This window comes from Pongo abelii, chromosome 20, assembly GCF_028885655.2.
Source record: "Pongo abelii isolate AG06213 chromosome 20, NHGRI_mPonAbe1-v2.0_pri, whole genome shotgun sequence".
NCBI lineage: Eukaryota > Metazoa > Chordata > Mammalia > Primates > Hominidae > Pongo > Pongo abelii.
The window spans coordinates 7,470,332-7,489,308 of NC_072005.2; the positions used below are offsets into that span (position 1 = coordinate 7,470,332).

Consider the following 18,977-nt stretch of genomic DNA (forward strand, 5'->3'; position numbering starts at 1 on the left):
CCCAAGTAGCTGGGATCACAGGTGTGCACCACAGTACCTGACTAATTTTTGTATTTTAGGTAGAGTCGGGGTTTCACCACGTTGGCCAGGCTGGTCTCAAATTCTTGGCTTCAAGTGATCCGCCCGCCTCAGCCTCCCATAGTGCTGGGATTACAGGCATTAGCCACCGCACCTGGCCTCAATATCCTTTTCCTTTGTCTTGTCACTTCTCCAAAAATTTGCTGCTGTATGTTGAAGGTGCTATATAAGCAGGAATTATGTAAGCTATATAAGACACCTCATTTCTATTGGCATCTCCCATGTATACACAAGGTATACATGTTAATAAATTTGTTTTTCCCTTGTTAATTCTTTTTTTTTTCTTTTTCTTTTTCTTTTTTTTTTTTGAGACGAAGCCTCTCTCTGTCGCCCAGGCCGGAGTGCAGTGGCGCAATCTCGGCTCACTGCAAGCTCCGCCTCCCGGGTTCACGCCATTCTCCTGCCTCAGCCTCCCGAGTAGCTGGGACTACAGGCGCCTGCTAATTTTTTTTTTGTATTTTTAGTAGAGATGGGGTTTCACTGTGTTAGCCAGGATGGCCTTGATCTCCTGACCTCCTGATCTGCCCGTCTCAGCCTCCCAAAGTGCTCGGATTACAGGCGTGAGCCACCGTGCTCGGCCTCTTTTTTTTTTTTTTTTTTTTTTTTTGAGACAGAGTCTCACTCTGGGAGGAACCAAATTTGTAGATGTGAGGCCGCCACATGTGTGCTCTCTGGGCCTGAGGACCCAGGATGATGCCCAGAGCTTGCTACATTCTGCCCCATGGTAGCTTGACCAACTACTCACAAAAAGGGGTAGAGTGCAGCGGCACGATCTTAACTCACTGCAGCCCTGAACTCCTGGGATCAAGTGATCCTCCTACTTCAGCATCCTGAGTAGGTGGCACCACAGGTGCCTGCCACCACAACTGGCTAATTTCTTTTTATTTTTTATTTTTTGTAGAAATGGAGTCTCACCATGTTACCCAGGCTGGCCTTGAGCCCTGGGCTTAAGCAATCTTCCCACCTCGACCTTCCAAAGTGCTGGAATTACAGGCGTGAACCACCGCGCCCACCCTTGTTAATTCTTTCATTGCAAGGATCCATCACAGCTAAGAACTAAGAATAAAGGAAAAAGTATTTTTCCTCCCCTACACCCTGTTCCCATAAAGCAATCACTCAATTCATCCCTCCTCCCAGCCCCTGGCAACCACTAATCTGCATTCTCTGCTGTCTCTCTATATTTTTACCACTTCTTGATTTTTTTTTTTTTTTTTTTTTTTGAGACAGAGTCTCACTCTGTTGCCCAGGCTGGAGTGCAGTGGTGCAATCTCAGCTCACAGCAGCCTCTGCCTCCCGGGTTCAAGCAATTCTCCTGCCTCGGTCTCCCAAGTGGCTGAGAGTACAGCTGCGTGCCACCACACCCGGCTAATTTTTGTATTTTTAGTAGAGACGGATTTTACCATATTGACCAGGCTGGTCTTGAACTCTTGACCTCTTGACCTCAAGGGATCTGCCCGGCTCGGCCTCCCAAAGTGCTGGGATTACAGGCATGAGTCCCCATGCCTGACCTCCTTGATATTTCACACAAATGGAATCATACAATGGAATCATACAATATGTGACCATTTGTGTTGGCCTCTTCCATCAAGCATAGTGGGTTGTTTTGGTTTTTGCTTTCTGTTTTTGAGATAGGGTCTTGCTCTGTCACCAGGCTGGAGTGCGGTGGTGCGATCATAGCTCACTGCAGCCTTGAACTCCTGGGCTTGAGAGATCCTCCTGCCTCAGCCTCCACATTGCCTGGGACTATAGGTGCACACCACCACATCTGGTCAATTTTTTTAATTTTTCTTTTGTAGAGATGGGGTCTCGCTATGTTCACCAGGCTGGTTTCAACCTCCTGGACTCAAGGGATCCTCCTGCCTTGGCCTCCCAAAGTGCTGGGATTATAGGTGTGAGCCAACGCTCACAGCTGAGCATAATGGTGTTGAGGTTCATCTAAGTTGCAGCATGTATCAGAATTTCATTCCACTTGCAGCTGAATAACATTGTGCCATATGGATGGACCACATTTTGTTTATCCACATATCAGCTGATGGTCATTTGGGCTGTTTCCGCCTTTTAGTGATCGTGAATAAGTACAGCTATAAACATTCATGAATATGTAGTTGGAGTCCCTGGATTCAATTCCTTTGGGTCTATACCTAGAAGTGGGGTTGCTGGGTCATTTTGTAACTCTATGTTGAACTTTTTGAGTAATTGCCCAACTCTTTCCCACAGTAGTGGTACCATTTTCCATCCCCACCAGCTATTACACAAGGGTTCCAATATTGCCACATCCTTGCAACATCCTTTTTTGATTATGATAGCTATCATAGTAGGTGCGAAGTGGTATCCCATTGTGGTTTTGTTTTGCCTTTTCCTGATGACTAATGATGTTAACCAGTCTGTTTGTTCGTTTGAATTTTTTTTGTTTTTGAGACAGAGTCTCAGTCTGTTGCCTAGGCTGGAGTGCAGTGGCGATATCAGCTCACTGCAACCTCCACCTCCCAGGTTCAAGCGATTCTCGTGCCTCAGCCTCCCAAATAGCTGGGATTACAGCACACCTGCCACTGTGCCCGGCTAATTTTATATTTTTAGTAGAGACAGGGTCTCGCCATGTTGGCCAGGCTGGTCTCAAACTCCTGATCTCAAGAGATCTGCCCACCTCGGCCTCCCAAAGTGCTGGGATTATAGGCGTGAGTCACTGCGTCTGGCCTTGATGTTAACCAGTTTTCTTTCACAAAATATTTCCTCTTGATTTCAACTCTTGTTACTCTTCTCCTGCACTGCCTTCCTCCTGTTGTTTAAAGTTACAGCAGATTCCTGCCTCAGGACCTTTGCACGTTCTGTTTCCTCTGCAGAAATGTTCTTGAGCCAGATACCAACGTGGCTCCCTCCTTCCCTAACTTCCTCTACTCGAATGTCATCGTCTCACGGAACTCACCCGATCACACCCTCCTGGACACTTCCTACCCATGTTACCCGCTGGTGACCTGTCTTGTTCACGGCTATATCCACACAGCCTGGCAGAAAACAGAGAACCTGTTTTGTAAGTTTCACTGCCTGTGGGGCTCAGCATCCTGTCCAAAGGTCTCTTCTTGTGCTCCAAGGGAACATGGAACACAAGAGGGCACAAGAAAGACTTTGTCCACTCCTATGATTTTCTTTCTCTCTGTCTCTTTTTTTTTTTTTTTTTTTTTTTAACAGAGTCTCACTCTGTTGCCCAGGCTGGAGTGCAGTGGCGTGATTTCGGCTCACTGCCATCTCCACCTCCCGAGTTCAAGCAATTCTCCTGCCTCAGCCTCCCGACCAGCTGGGATTACAGGCACCTGCCACCACGCCCCCACTAATTTTTGGAGTTCTTAATAGAATAGGGTCTCACCATGTTGGCCAGGCTGGTCTCAAACTCCTGGGCTCAAGTGATCCACCCACTTCAGCCTCCCAAACTGCTGGGATTACAGGCGTGAGCCACCATGCCCAGTCTCTTTTTTTTTTTCTTATTCTTTGTTTTTGAGACAGGGTCTCGCTCTGTTGCCCAGGCTGGAGTGCAGTGGCGTGATCATAGCACCACTGCTGCATTGAACTCCTGGGCTCAAGTGATCCTCCATCCTCAGCCTCCCATAGCACTGGGATTACAGGTGTGTGCCACCACACCTGGCCCCAAGAGACTCTTTAACTCCCACATCCAGCTCCTGTTAAGACTTGGGTCCACTGGCTGAGCTCAGTGACTCACACCTGTAATCCCAGAACTTTGGGAGGCCAAGGCAGGCGGATCACTTGAGGTCAGGAGTTGGAGACCAGCCTAGCCAATATGGCAATATGGTGAAACCCCGTCTCAAAAAAAAAAGACTTGGGTCCACGGGTCTTTGTGCACTCCCCTCTCCCCCAGTGGTGGTGGGGGGGGGGGTCACTTTTTTTCTTTTTTTTTTAGAGTCAGAGTCTCGCTCTGTCACCCAGGCTGGAATACAGTGGTATGATCTTAGCTCACTGCAACCTCTGCCTCAGGGTTCAAGCGATTCTCCTGCCTCAGCTTCCCAAGTAGCTGGGATTACAGGCACGCACCACCACACCCAGCTAATTTTTGTATTTTTAGTAGAGATGGGGTTTCACCCTCTTGGCCAGGCTGGTCTCGAACTCCTGACCTTGGGGAATCCGCCCACCTCGGCCTCCCAAAGTGCTAGGATTACAGGCATGAGCCACTGCGCCCAGCCACGGGGTCACTGTTTTCACAGCAGAAAAACTCAAGCCAAGCCAACTGCAGTGGCTTGTGCCTGTGGTCCCAGCTACTCAGGAGGCTGAGGCACGAGAATCGATTGAATCCAGGAGATGGAGGTTGCAGTGAACCGAGATCACGCCACTGCACTCCAGCCTGGGCATCAGCAAGACCCATCTCTAAAAAAGTAAAAATAAAAAAAAATAAAAAAATCCAAAGCCAAGGTCCAGACATGCAGAGGAAAGAGGCCTCTGGCTGTAAAGTCTGTTGCTGCATGAATAAGCAGATCCCTCCCCTCGGGCCCAACAGCCTTGGAACAGCGCAATGCATTTGCCCGAGTGCTTCCTGTGTGCTGGGTCCTGCTCTAGGCAACAGAGATACAGCAGTGAGCTTTGCAGACACAGCCCAGCCCTCCCAGCGTCCCCCATCTGACTAGGTCTGAGCTCGACCTTTGAAACAGACACAGGAGCTGGCCTGGTGTTCACAGCTGGCCTTGGTGTTGCTAGGAGCTGGCCTGGCAGTCAAAGCAGGGCCCTGGTGTCCTCCTACTAGACATAAACAATCTCACATGACACCGACATCAGACAAGGCCACTCTGTGACCGTGGCAGAGCAAGACAAAACAAGCCTGCTCCGTAATCATGTCTGAACACAGGCAAAACACGAACACTGTCCACACTATCAGAGTAACTGGACCTCTTTTGCTGCTAGCTAATACCAGCAACGGCTGGCTGTTCCTTACCAAGCACAGCTTTAGTCTTCTGACTTCTTTCCTTCCTTCCTTCTTTCCTTCCCCTCCCTCCTTCCCTCCCTCCTTCCTTCCTTCTTCCTTCCTTTCCCTCCCTCCCTGCTTCCTTCCCTCCTTCTCTCCCTCCCTCCCTCCTTCCCTCCTTCCTTCCTTCTTTCCTTCTTCCTTCCTTTCCCTCCCTCCCTCACTCCTTCCTTCCTTCCTTCCTTCTTTCCTTCCTTCCAGCTCCCAGCTTCCCTGGAGCTCTAAGGAGGCAGAATTTGCACAAAAAACAAAACCGTGCCCCCAAAACACTTAACAGAACTGCAGATCCCAAATCCCTCTCCCTCCCTCCCTCCCTCCCTCCTTTCCTTCCTTCCTTCCCTCCCTCTCTCCTTCCTTCCTTCCTTCTGACTTCTTCATACAGATGATTAAGATGCTGAGTAATAGTTACTTCTCTCCCTAGCTGCTCTTTTGTTTTGTGTTGTTTCTGAGACAGAGTCTCACTCTGTCGCCCAGGCTGGAGTGCAGTGGCGGAATCATAGCTCACTGCAACCTCAATGTCCTGGGTTCAAGAAATCCTCCCACCTTAGCCTCCCAAGTAGCTGGGACTATAGGCATGTGCCACCGCACCTGGCTTTTTAATTTTTTGTAGAGATAGGGTCTCACTTGTTGCCCAGGCTGGTCTCAAACACCTGGGCTCAAGCAATCCTCCCGCTTCAGCCTCTCAAAGTGCTGGGATTACAGGCCTGAGCCACTGCACTCAGCCTTCCTTGCTGCTTTTTTTTTTTTTTTTTTTTTTTTTGAGACAGAGTTTTGCTCTGTGGCCCAAGCTGGAGTGCAGTGGCACGATCTCGGTTCACTGCAACCTCCACCACCTGGATTCAAGCGATTCTCCTGCCTCAGCCTCCTGAGTAGCTGGGATTACAGGTGCCCGCCACCATGCCCAACTAGTTTTTTTTTTTCTTTGAGACAGAGTTTTGCTCTTGTCGCCCAGGCTGGAATGCGATGGCGTGATCTCGGCTCACTGCAACCTCCGCCTCCTGGGTTCAAGCGATTCTCCTGCCTCAGCCTCCTGAGTAGCTGGGAATACAGGTGCCCGCCACCACACCCAGCTATTTTTTATATTTTTAGTAGAGACAGGGTTTCACCATGTTGGCCAGGCTGGCCTCGAACTCCTGACCACAGGAGATCCGCCTGCCTCAGCCTCCTGAGTAGCGGGGATTACAGGTGTGAGCCACCACGCCCGGCTAATTTTTGTATTTTCAGCAGAGACAGGGTTTCACGATGTTCGCCAGGCTGGTCTCAAACTCCTGACCTCAAGTGATCCACCTGCCTTGGCCTCCCAAAGTGCTGGGATTACAGGCATGAGCCACCACACCTAGCCACAACAGCCCTTTTCTGGACAGTACTTTGGGAGGCTGAGATTACAAATGTGAGCCACCATGCCTCACCTGTGTGTTGTTTTTATTTGTTTTTATCTGCTCATCTCAAAAAAGAAAGTAAAATTTCCAACCAATAAATTCATCCCACCCAAATCCCCCACTTCCTTAAGCTGTGCCCCCAAAACACCGAGCAGAATTGCAAATCCCATAATAAGTGCTTTCTGGCCGGGCGCGGTGGCTCACGCTTATAATCCCAGCACTTTGGGAGGCCGAGGCGAGCGGATCACCTGAGGTCGGCAGTTCGAGACCAGCCTGACCAACATGGAGAAACCCCCATCTCTACTAAAAATACAAAATTAGCCGGGTGTGATGGCACATGCCTATAATCCCAGCTACTCGGGAGCCTGAGGCAGGAGAATCACGAACCAGGGAGGCGGAGGTTGCGGTGAGCTGAGATCGTGTCATTGCACTCCAGCCTGGGCAACAAGAGCGAAACTCCATCTCAAAAAAATAAATAACGAAAAAAAGTTATTTCTAACACCTCCCTACTGAGACCCCCATAGTGCCCTATGACATGTATGAGCTCTCTCTCCCTCTCTCTTTCTCTCTCTCTTTGATGAATAATAAGCTTGAATGTGTTCAATCACAGGTACATTCCTGGCGGTCTTTGGCTGGGGAAGGAGGGGTGACTGGCCCCTTTAAAGGGAGATCTGTGAGCCCTAGAATAATATCAAAAGGTGCAGTGATTCAGGGAAGTGGGTCCATTCTCTGTGGGGTGTGTAGAAGGTAGAGGGACAGAAAAACTTTAGAGGATGATAATAATAATGGACACCAGCAGCCTATTTCATCAAATCCTCAACACTGACACTGCTTTCTGAACTGGCTACCATCATTAGTCCCCTTTTGCAGATGACATAACCTAAGTCCTAGCTGGGCATCGTGGCACACACCTGTAGACCCACCTACTTGGGAGGCTGCGGCGAGAGGATCGCTGGAGCCCAGGAGTTCAAGTCCAGCCTGGGCAACATAGCGAGAGCTTACCTCAAAAACAAAACCAACCGAACAAAACCCCAGAGGCTCCAAGAAGTCAATTACTTGCCTGGGTTCCTGGAGCTCTAAGGAGGCAGTATTCGCACCAAGCCTGCCTGGTAATTTTCCTGCCGGCTGCCCCTAGAGGTGCTGAGTGGTCATTGTGACAGTATCATTACACAAAGGAAGCTCTTGGGGTCACAATGGGCAGGGCTGGACCACCCTTGGATGCAGCCTGGGAAGGAACATGAGGGTCCTCTGAGAGACCAAAGACAGAGGGAGATCCAAAGATCTAGTCTGTAGCTAAGTGCATTTTCTAAGACTCATTGATTCACACGCCATCCCTTGAGGTAGGTACACTGTCCTTGTCCTGATGTACAGAGGTGAAAACTGAGGCTCATGGGAGCTTAATTACTTATTCCAAGATTACCTGGCTAGTAGTCTCAGTTGTTGGATTCTCTGATGACCCATTTTGGAGGTCATATTCAACTCTCAACTATTGCAGGTGGCAAATGATTCAAAAAGCAGCAAACTCAGCCAGGCGCGGTGGCTCATGCCTGTAATCCCAGCATTTTGGGAGGCCGAGGCGGGTGGATCACCTGAGGCTAGGAGTTCAAGACCAGGTTGGCCAACATGGCGAAACCCCGTCTCTACTAAAAATACAAAAATTGGCCAGGCGTGGTGGCGGACACCTATAGTCCCAGCTACTCTGGAGGCTGAGGTGGGAGAATCGCTTGAATCCGGGAGGCAGAGGTTGCAATGAGCTGAGAAAAAAAAAAAAAAGCAACAGACTTATACACAGAAAAACTGTGGTTTCATTAAAACACACACAGACACACACATACACACACACACCCCTTCATCCATGCTTTCTTTCTATTTTTGTGATGGGGACTCGCTCTGTCACCCAGGCTGGAGTGCAGTGGCGTGGTCTCGGATCACTGCAACCTCTGCCACCCAGTTCAAGCGGTTCTCCCGCCTCAGCCTTCTGAGTAGCTGGGATTACAGGTGCATGCCACCATGCCCAGCTAATTTTTGTATTTTTTTCTTTTTTTTTTTTGAGACGGAGTTTCGCTCTTGTTGCCCAGGCTGGAGTGCAATGGCGTAATCTCGGCTCACCACAACTTCCGCCTCCCGGGTTCAAGCTATTCTCCTGCCTCAGCCTCTGGAGTAGCTGGGATTACAGGCATGCGCCACCACGCCTGACTAATTTTGTATTTTTAGTAGAGATGGGGTTTCTTCATGTTGGTCAGGCTGGTCTTGAACTCCCGACCTCAGGCGATCGGCCCACCTCAGCCTCCCAAAGTGCTGGGATTATAGGCCTGAGCCACTGCACCCGTCTGATCCATGTTTTCTAAATAGGTAGAGGTAAGCAGGTTTTGTGGGTTGAAGTGATATGGGAGGTCTTCCTGCAAGAGGTGAGCCTGAGAACTTGGAATGCTGGTCTCCAAGGGAGACAGACAGGAGAGCAGGGGAGACTCTTGTGATCTAAGCGAAGGCAAGAAAGTTCCAGGTGACTGAGCAGAGGCGGAGAGTCGGGGGAGGCTTGGAGTCTGAAGCTGAAGGTCAGAGGAGAGAGCTAACTCTCAGAAAGTGTGAAGACAGGAAGAGATTGAGAATAGGCAGGACCTAGGACAACTGCAGAGCCGGGGAAAACCGGTAAGAAGTGCGTGGCAGGCCGGGCACAGTGGCTCACACCTGTAATCCCAGCTTTTTGGGAGGCCAAGGCAGACAGATCACTTGAGGTCAGGAGTTCGAGACCAGCCTGACCAATGTGGTGAAACCTCGTCTCTACCAAAAATACAAAACTTAGCTGGGCGTGGTGGCAGGCATCTGTTATCCCAGCTACTTGGGAGGCTGAGGCAGGAGAGTCAGTTGAATCCAGGAGGTGGAGGTTGCAGTGAGCTGAGATCGTGCCACTGCACTCCAGCCTGCGGGACAGAGTGAGACTCTGTCTCAAAAAGAAAAGGAAAGAAAGAAAGAAAGAGAAGGAAGGGAAGGGAAGGGAGCGGAGGAGAGGGGGGAGGGGAAGGGGAGGGGGAGGGGGAGGGAAGGGAGAAAAAGTGTGGCAGAAACAGAAATGGCCAGTGGCTGGGGTGCAGGGCTGGAGTTAGGCAGAGGAACAAAAATGGGTCCCCCAGAGGGGAAGAAGGAGAAAACCGTGGCCTTGATAACTGATTGAAGGTGAGAAGACGGGGTTCTCGTATCAGACATACAGTAGAATGCAGTGGTTAATTCTCCAAGTTCTAGAATCAGAGTCGCCCTGGGTTCAAATCTCAAGCAAATGACCACCTCCCTGAGCCTCAATGTCTTTTGTGAAGCAGTGGTTAAAACCTACCCTTGGCCAGGCACGGTGGCTCACACCTGTAATTCCAGCACTTTGGGAGGCTGAGGCAGAAGGATTGCTAGAGCCCGGGAGTTTGAGACCAGCCTGAGCAACATAGCCAGACCCCTGTCTCTAAAAAAAAAAAATGGAAAGAATTAGCCATGCATGGTGGCACACACCTATAGTCCCAGATGCTCAGAAGACTGAGGTGAGAGGACCGCTTGAGCCCAAGATGTTGAGCCCACCACACTTGTCTAATTTGTGTGTGTGTGTGTGTGTGTGTGTGGAGATGGGGTCCCACTATATTGCCCAGGCTGGTCTTGAACTCCTGGGCTCAAGCAGTCCTCTCACTCTGGCCTCTCTGTGTGCCTGGATACAGGTGTGAGCCACAGTACCCGGCTATTACCTTCTAACCTACTCTTCAATTTTTGTTGTTATATTTTTTATTATTGTCTGTCATCTCCCGCCCCATTATCAATTCCACAAAGGCAGGGATCTAGGTCTATTTTGTGAACTAATGTTAGTTCCCCACCCTCCTGGCCTCCAGGCCTAGAGTAGGGACAGAAATAATCCATTTATGTGGTGCCTACTGTGTGCCCGGCCTACAGTAGGCACCACATGAAAGATTTTTTTTTTTTTTTTGAGACAGAGTCTCGCTCTGTCGTCCAGGCTGGAGTGCAATGGCACAATCTCGGCTCACTGCAACCTCTGCCTCCCAGGTTCAAGCGATTCTCCTGCCTCAGCCTCCCGAGTAGCTGGGATTACAGGCGCCCACCACCACTCCAGGCTAATTTTTTATTTTATTTTATTTTTAGTACAGACGGGGTGTCACCACGTTGGCCAGGCTGGTCTCGAACTCCTGACCTCAGGTGATCCACCGGCCTCGGCCTCCCAAAGTGCTGAGATTACAGGCGTGAGCCCCCGCGTCCGGCCATGAATGATTATTTCTATCTCTGCTGTCTCTGGGGGAAGGCACAGAAGCTGTACCAGTTTCCCGTGATGTCCCCAGCCTCCAGCTCAGTGCTTGGCGAACAGAAAGGAGTCAAAGGCAGCGGAAAGGAGTCAAAAGCAGGAGTCAAAAGCAAGTGCCCCAAGGGGCACTTGCTCAGTCCCTCATCTCCACCCTTTCGCAGGTGGCTGGTGTCCCGCGATGGCCGCAGGCGCCCTCCTGCCGTGCCCGCGCCCGTGCCCGATGTCCCGGCTGGACTTCCTCAAGGCCTCGCACTTCTCGCTGGGGCCTGACCTGCGCCTGCACGAAGGCACCATGCGCACCACGTCGCACCGGGACTTCGCCTACCCGGCTGCCACCCGGGAGCCGCCGAGCCTGCAGCCGTCGCCCGCGCTGCTTTTCCCAATGGACCCGCGCTGGGACCGGGAAGAGCGCGTGTCGGAGGCGCGCCGCGCGTTCCCGCCGCCGTCCACGCCGCCGTGGGAGCTGCTGCAAGCGCAGGCGCGGGAACGCACGCTCGCCATGCAGGCCAGCAACCTGCACCTGCACGAGGACGCGCGAGCCGGGATCGGCCTCTCCAACGCGCGCGCCGCCTACGGCTGGCCCGAGCTGCCGGCGCGCACCCGAGAGCGGATCCGCGGCGCGCGCCTCATCTTCGACCGCGACTCCCTGCCTCCTGGCGACCGCGGCAAGTTGCGCATCCCGCCCACCACGCACCAGGCGCTCTTTCCACCCCACGACGCGCTCCCGCAGCCTCGCGCGCCCAGTTGCCACCTCGGTGAGCGCGCGCCCGGGCTGAGTGGGCGATTTGCTTCACCTTGTGGTTCTCGAACAGGGGCAAGGACTCTTCATTCCCCTTCCCCCAGGGAACATTTGGCAATGTCTGGAAACGCTTTTGGTGGTCAGGACTTGGGGGGTGGCCGGGCGCGGTGGCTCAAGCCTGTAACCTCAGCTCTTTGGGAGGCGGAGGCGGGGGGATCGCTTGAGGTCAAGAGTTCGAGACCAGCCTGGCCAATATGGAGGAACCCCGTCTCTACTAAAATACAAAAATTAGTAGGGTGCGGTGAAGGGTGCCTGTAATCCCAGCTACTTGAGAGGCTGAGGCAGGAGAATCGCTTGAACCCGGGGGCAGAGGTTGTGGTGAGCTGAGATTGTGCCGCCGCACTCCAACCTGGGAGACAGAGCAAGGCTCCGTCTCAAAAAAAGGAAAGAAAGAAAGGAAGAAGAGAAAGAAGAAAGAGATAGAGGAAGGAAGGAAGGAAGGAGAAGGAAGGAAGGAAAAGCAGACAGAGAGAGGAAGGGAGGGAAGGAGGGAGGAAGACTTGGGGGGTGGCGAGGCCACCCGCGGTGGCTTACGCCTGTAATCCCAGTGCTGTGGGAGGCCTAGGCAGGAGGATCTCTTGAGGCCAGAATTGGAGACCAGCCTGGGCAACATAGCGAGACCCATCTCTACAAAATAAAAATTTTATTATTTTTATTATATATATATGTATATATATTTTTTTGAGAAAGTGTCTCTCTCTGTCACCCAGGCTGGAGTGCAGTGGCATGATCTCGGCTCACACAGACTAGATCTGCCCAGCTCAAGTGATCCTCCCACCTCCGCCTGCCAGGCAGCTAGGACTGCAGACACGCATGTCACCAGGCCCAGCTAATTTTTTGTACTTATTTGTAGAGATGCAGTCTTACTATGTTGCCCTGGCGGGTCTTGAACTCCTGGGCTCAAGCAATCCACCCGCCTCGACCTCCCAAAGTGCTGGGATTACAGGCATGAGCCACTGAGCCCAGCCCTTACAAAATAAAAATTTAAAAAGATGGGCAGAGGTGCTACCAGCAGACAGCGGGTAGAGGCCAGAGATGCTGCCAAGTATCCTCCCAGCCAGCCCCAAATGTCAATTACACCAAGCCTCAGAAACCCTGGAACCACCTTGAGCATCAGTTTCAGCATCAGGAGGGTGGACATATCCTCTGAATCTGTCCAGAGTGGTGCATGGTTGGCAGAAGTCATGAATGCCAGTTTGGGGTCAGACAAATCAGTTAAGTTCCCCAGCTGTACACCCTCCTCCCCACACCCCCCAGCCTTACCACCTTAGTAGCTGTGTGAGTCTGAGGGAGTTAACCTCTCCAAGCCTCAGTTTCCCAATCTACAAAATGGGTGCAATCACAGGGCCCAGTTCACAGGAGCTGGTAAAGCTGAATGTGTATGGTGTGTCTGGTGCAGAGAGCACTTAACAAAGAGTAGCCAGCATTCATGTGATTTTCTAATTTTGTGACTGTAGGGACCCTTCAGGTGAACATTACTGGTCAGAGGCCCCTAAGATGGGCTCAGGGATTTGACATTTAGTTGTGATTTCTAGTTTCTGTGGTTTCTGGCAAGTTGCTTAACCTCTCTGAGCCTCAAGGAGGCTGTAACATAAGAGAAATGATACCAGGTCCAAGAAGAAGGTGCGGCCGGGTGCAATGGCTCATGCCTGTGATCCCAGCACTTTGGGAGGCTGAGGCAGGTGGATCACTTGAGGCCAGGAGTTGGAGACCAGCCTGGCCAATGTGGTGAAACCCCATCTCTACTAAAAATACAAAAATTAGCCTGACCTGGTGGTGCGTTCCTGTAATCCCAGCTACTTGGGAGGCTGAGGCAGGAGAATTGCTTGAACCTGGGAAGAGGAGGTTGCAGTGAGTCGAGATTGTGCCACTGCATGGGCCACAGAGCGAGACTCCATCTCCAAAAAAAAAAGAGAGAGAGAGGGAGAGAGAGATACCCAGTCCTGGAAGAAGATGCAATGCACTTAACCTATGCGTGGCTCAATATAGTCCTTAGTAGATATTATTGGGTGTTTTTTGTTTTATTGTGTGTGTGTGTTTTTGAGACAGAATCTCCCTCTGTGGCCCTGGCTGGAGTGCAGTGGCATGATCTCGGCTCACTGCAATCTCCACCTCCCAGGTTCAAATTATTTTCCTGTCTCAGTCTCCTGAGTAGCTGGGACTACAGGCACATGGCAACACACCCGGCTAATTTTTATATTTTTGGTAGGGATGGGGTTTCACTATATTGATCAGGCTGGTCTTGAACTCCTGACCTCAGGTGATCCACCTGCCTTGGCCTCTCAAAGTGCTAGGATTGCAGGCGTGAGCCACCGCACCTGGCTGTATTTTTAAATTTATCATTATTTTTTAGAGATGAGGGTCTTACTGTGTTGCCCAGGCTGGTCTCCAGCTCCTGGGCTCAAGCCCATCTTCGCACTTCAGCCACCTGAATAGCTGGGATTACAGGCATGGGCCATTGCACCTGGCTTGTAGTATAATTTATTTTATTTTTATTTTTATCTTTTGGTGTTTGCCAGACAGCTCTCAGTCTACACTGTTCAGAATGGCCCAGCTCCCCTTCCCAGGCAAGAAATAGAATTCCTTCCAGAGAGCTTGAGATGGCAGGGAATCTCAATCTCTCTCTCTTTCCCCTCTTGCCTATCCTAAGGGGGCCCCAACACCCTCAAGTGGGACTACACGAGACAAGATGGGACTTCCTACCAAAGACAGTTCCAGGCCCTGCCAGGCCCACCTGCCTTGATGTGTAAGAGGGTAAATTGAGGCTGTGTTGGGGCTGCAGGCGGGGGCAAAATTGGAGGCTGGGTGGTTTGGGCCTTCCTATCCCTGTCTGCCCACAGGCCTCCTCCAGAGTGGAGCTGGGAGACTGCAAGATCAGCTATGGATCAACGTGTTCGGAGCAGAAAGAGGCCTACAGGCCCCAGGGTCTGCCTGAAGATAGGTATAAAGGGGCCACTGCCGGGCGCGGTGGCTCGTTCCTGTAATCCCAGCACTTTGGGAGGCTGAGGCAGGCAGATCATGAGGTCAGGAGCTTGAGACCAGCCTGGCCGATATGGTGAAACCCCGTCTCTACTAAAAATACAACAATTAGCTGGGTGTGGTGGTGGGTGCCTGCAATCCCAGCTACTCCAGAGGCTGAGGCAGGAGAATCGCTTGAACCTGGGAGGCGGAGGCTGCAGTGAGCCAAGACTGCGCCACTGTACTCCAGCCTATTCGACAGAGCAAGACTCTATCTCAAAAAAAAAAAAAAAAAAAAGTGGGGGACGAGAGGGCACTGCCTTCCCACCCAGATGGGACAACTGGCTTTCAGTATCATGTGGTATTTGCCCCTTAGGGCTTTAGGGCCAATACTCTGCCTTTGAGGTCTCTGTCACTGGTAGCCAAGGTGCACTATTGTGCCAGATCTCCCATTATCAGAGCCCCGCAGCTTGGTCATTAGGAAACCCTGCTCCCCTCCCTCTTTCTGGGGGTTGCAAGGCCCCAGATGGATCCACTTTACCTTCTTCTTTTTTTTTTTTTTTTTTTTTTTGAGACGTAGTCTCGCTCTGTTGCCCCGGCTTGAGTGCAGTGGCACGATCTCAGCTCACTGCAACCTCCGCCTCCCGGGTTCAAGCGATTCTCCTGCCTCAGCCTCTGGAGTAGCTGGAATTACAGGCATGTGCCACCATGCCTAGCTAATTTTTGTATTTTTAGTAGAGATAGGGTTTCACCATTTTTGCCAGGCTGGTCTCAAAAGCCTGACCTCAGGTGATCCACCCACCTCAGCCTCCCAAAGTGCTGAGATTACAGGGGTGAGCCACCGTGCCCGGCCCACTTTACCTTATTCTTCATGGAATAATACACTACGTGCAGGTATGACAAGGCCCAGGCCGCAGCCCACATCCACTATGTAAATATCCGTCCTGGTGACGGCCTCTTCCGCGACAGGACCACCACGGCCGAGCACTTCTATGCCAGGGAGCCAGGTGAGAGCCTGAGGCCCGCCCCGCCCCGCCTCCCACCGCTGCCTCCCAGGGCAGCTCTGCACCTGTTCCGTTTCTGGCAGAGCCTTTTGTTCTTCACCACGATCAGACTCCGGAGTCGCACATCCTGAAAGGAAATTGGTGCCCCGGCCCCGGCAGTCTGGACACCTTCATGCAGTACTTCTACGGCCAGGTGAGCAGGAAGAGCGAAAAGGCGGCAGGGAAAAGGGCTTCCCAGACAGAGCAAATAGCAGGTGCAGAAGTCCCAAAGTGGGAGTGAGCTTGATATGTATGCAGGAATCTCCTGGATGCACTTGAGTGATCTAGGGCGAGTCACTTAACCACTCTGATCCTCCTCGGTGGCTCCTTCTGTAAAATGAGATAAGAGTACCAACTCCCAGTGCTACCAAGTGGGGCCCAGAAGGGGTGAGGGATCTGTCCAAGGTCACACAGAGCCCACCTCCTCCCTCCCCCCCCCAGGCCCGGGGACCCCTCGGACGCCGGAGCTTTCAAATGCCATGTGGTCCTACAGCCGCCACCCCCGACTCAGCCACCCAGCCGCCACGTGCCTCATGAGAAATTGCAGAGTCATGTGACCCTAGGGGAGCCAAAGCTACTCAGACGCTTCTTCAAGACCACCATGGGCTCAGACTACTGCCCCTCAGAGTGGAGGCAGGTGCAGAAAGCGCCCAACCTCCACTTGCAGCAGAGCAACCTGCCGCGGGGCACGGGCGGTGAGCGCTCCCGGGAAGCCCCGCCCCATGGAGCCCCGCCCCGGGAAGCCCAGCCCTGGAAGCCTCGCCCCTGCCACTGCTCTGGCCCCGCCCCTAACCAGCCCTCCCCTCCCCCCGGCTTCACCCCCTGAAAGGCAAAATCCCACCCCCAATTGACCAGAACCCCAACTCTGCCCCTGGATAATCCCGCCCCTTCATGGCCATGCCTCTCCCCTTCATAACTCCATCCTTCTGGACACGGCCATGCCCCTTCTCCATCCTCTCTTATCTAGTCTTAGCTCCTCCTCCATTGTCAGACTCTGGCTCCGCCCCTGACCCGCTAGCCTGCCCTGCCTGGCCCTGCCCACAGACTCACCTGGCCTGGCCCCGCCCCTGACCTTCTTAGCCCTTTGCCCTAGCTCTGGGCTCCTCCCCTAGCTCCTCTCTCCTCCTCCAGCTCCTCCCTCTTCCCAAGCTCCTCCCCCTTTCTCTGGCTCCTACCTCCCCCGGCTCCTTCCTTTGTCCCAGCTCCTCCCTCTTTCCCAGTTCCTCCTTCTTCCCTAGCTCCTCCCTCCTCCCCTGGCTCCTCCCTCCTCTCCTCCCTCCTCCCTCTTCCCCAGCTCCTTCCTGTTTCCCAGCTCCTCCCTCTTCCCCAGCTCCTCCCTCTTCCCCAGCTCCTCCCTCTTCCCCAGCTCCTCCCCCTTCCTCTGGCTCCTCCCTCCTTCTTTGGCTCCTCCCTCCCCCCCTCTCCTAATCCTTTCTTCTCCTCTGGTCAACTTCAGCGTTGGCCTGGGCTTGGCTCTTGAACCCTTCCCTTGAACTTCACCACACCCTCAGGACTGCCTCGGCCCACAGCCCTCACTCAGCCTCCCCAACCTGAATCTCCAGAATTCGATTTTTTAACCATGAACCAGAAGATGCTGAAGCCACACAGAACAGCTCCGGCCCCGGTGACTGAAGAGATGCTACAGCGGGTAAGGGAGGGGGAGGGGAGCCACCCATCATTAGGCAACCCCCACATGGGTGTAGAGTTATCTCAGGACGACTATGCTGTCACCCAGCCTTAGAGTTAGTGATCACCCAGGCTCGGGGGCATCTTAATATCCCTTCAGCCTCAAGATCATCCCTAGCTTGGCTGGGTGTAGTGGTTCACGCCTGTAATCCCAGCGCTTTGGGAGGCCGAAGCAGGTGGATCACCTGAAGTCAGGAGTTCGAGACCAGCTGGGCCAACATGGTGAAACCCCATCTCTACTAAAAATACAAAAATTAGCCAGGCATGGTGGCGCATGCCTGTAATCCCAGCTACTGGGGAGGCTGAGACAGAATTGCTTGAACCGGGGAGGCAGAGGTTTCAGTGAGCCAGGATCGCACCATTGCACTCCGGGCTGGGCAACAGAGCAAGACTCTGCCTCAAAAAAAGGAAAAAAAAATTGAGGTCATCTCTAGCTCACCCCCCAGGATCGTGTCAAGATTAGCTCAGAGGCATCTTTGTACCACCACCACTGTTATACCCAAGACGAGGGGTTAATTCAGAGCCACCCAGGATCACCCCAGCCCTGGAGTCCTTCCAGGGACACCCCTGGTTTCTCTCCATCTTCTTATCCAGCTCCTCATTCAGCCCAGCCTGGGGCCCTTTTTGCCCACCTCTCCCCGGGGTTCAACCTCCCCAGCCTTTGATGCTCTGGCTCTGCCCCTAAGCGGCCCCACCCTACCCCAGGCTTCACCTCCTGAAGGGCTAAATCCCACCCCAAATTGACCAGAACCCCAACTCCGCCCCGGGACAATCCCGCCCCTTCGTGGCCAAGCCCCGCCTCTGCATAACTCCACCCTTCTGGCCATAGCCTCGCCCCCTTCCCTATCCTCTCTTACCCAGTCTTAACCATCCTCCTTGGTCAGACATTGGCTCCGCCCCGACCAGCTAGCCTGCCTGCCTGGCCCCGCCCCCTGACTCATCAGGCCTGGAGATCCTGGGGTGGACAGGGTGGATTGGCTACCTCCCAGGCTGGCCTGCCAGGCTGTCCTCCCTGTCTCCACAGTGCAAGTACAGCCACATGGAGCCCCCTCTGGGTGGACTGCGCTTCTTCTCAACCCAATACAAGGACGAGTTTCCTTTCAAGTACCAGGGCCCAGCAGCCCTGAGACTGAAAAATCCTCAGGAGGGCTTCATGCCCCTGGGCATGCCTCACCAGCGCGGCTGCAGGGAGAAGATAGACCCTCGGCTCCCCCAGCCCCCTATGTACCAGTGCCCCAGCCAGCAATAAATGCCGTCTTGGCAACATTCCACTCCTTCCCATCAGTCAGCCAGTCCAGAGGATGCTTGGGTGGGTGGGGGCTGGAGGAAGGGACTGCACGGGAAAGGATGACTCCATTGCTGCTGCGTTGCCATGAAAAGTATGGAGTCAAGGCTGGGCGCGGTGGCTCACACCTGTAACCCCAGCATTTTGGGAGGCTGAGATGGGAGGATTGCTTGAGCCCAGGAGTTTGAGATCAGCCTGGGCAACATAGGGAGATCCTGTTTCTACAAAAAATAAGATAATTGGCCAGGCGCAGTGGCTCACACCTGTAATCCCTGCACTTTGGGAGGCCCAGGCAAGCAGATCACCTGAGATCAGGAGTTCGAGACCAACCTGGCTAACATGGTGAAAGCCTGTCTCTACTAAAATACAAAAATTAGCCGGACGTGGTGGCACATGTCTGTAATCCTAGCTACTCGGGAGGCTGAAGCACGGGAATCACTTGAACCTGGGAGGCGGAGGTTGCAGTGAGCCGAGATCATACCACTGAGCCCCAGCCTG

General features: G+C 52.8%; 1 protein-coding gene across 5 annotated transcripts; it reads left to right on the forward strand.

Moving 5' to 3' along the window:
• Positions 1–7,587: 7,587 nt before the first annotated feature.
• SAXO5 (stabilizer of axonemal microtubules 5) lies at positions 7,588–18,460 on the forward strand. Of its 5 annotated transcripts, none has more exons than XM_024238259.2 (9): positions 7,588–7,760; positions 10,870–11,463; positions 14,158–14,261; positions 14,348–14,448; positions 15,360–15,472; positions 15,553–15,662; positions 16,002–16,203; positions 17,071–17,156; positions 18,219–18,460. In XM_024238259.2, exons 2-9 carry the CDS (start codon positions 10,887–10,889, stop codon positions 18,441–18,443), a joined length of 1,518 nt encoding a protein of 505 aa, XP_024094027.1. In that variant the 5' UTR covers positions 7,588–7,760; positions 10,870–10,886; the 3' UTR covers positions 18,444–18,460. The 5 variants fall into 5 exon arrangements, with proteins under 5 accessions (XP_024094027.1, XP_054395457.1, XP_054395460.1 ...); XM_054539482.1 differs by having other exon boundaries at positions 7,614–7,760; positions 17,020–17,156; XM_054539483.1 differs by lacking the exon at positions 7,588–7,760 and adding an exon at positions 8,778–9,069 and having other exon boundaries at positions 17,020–17,156.
• Positions 18,461–18,977: the final 517 nt, after the last annotated feature.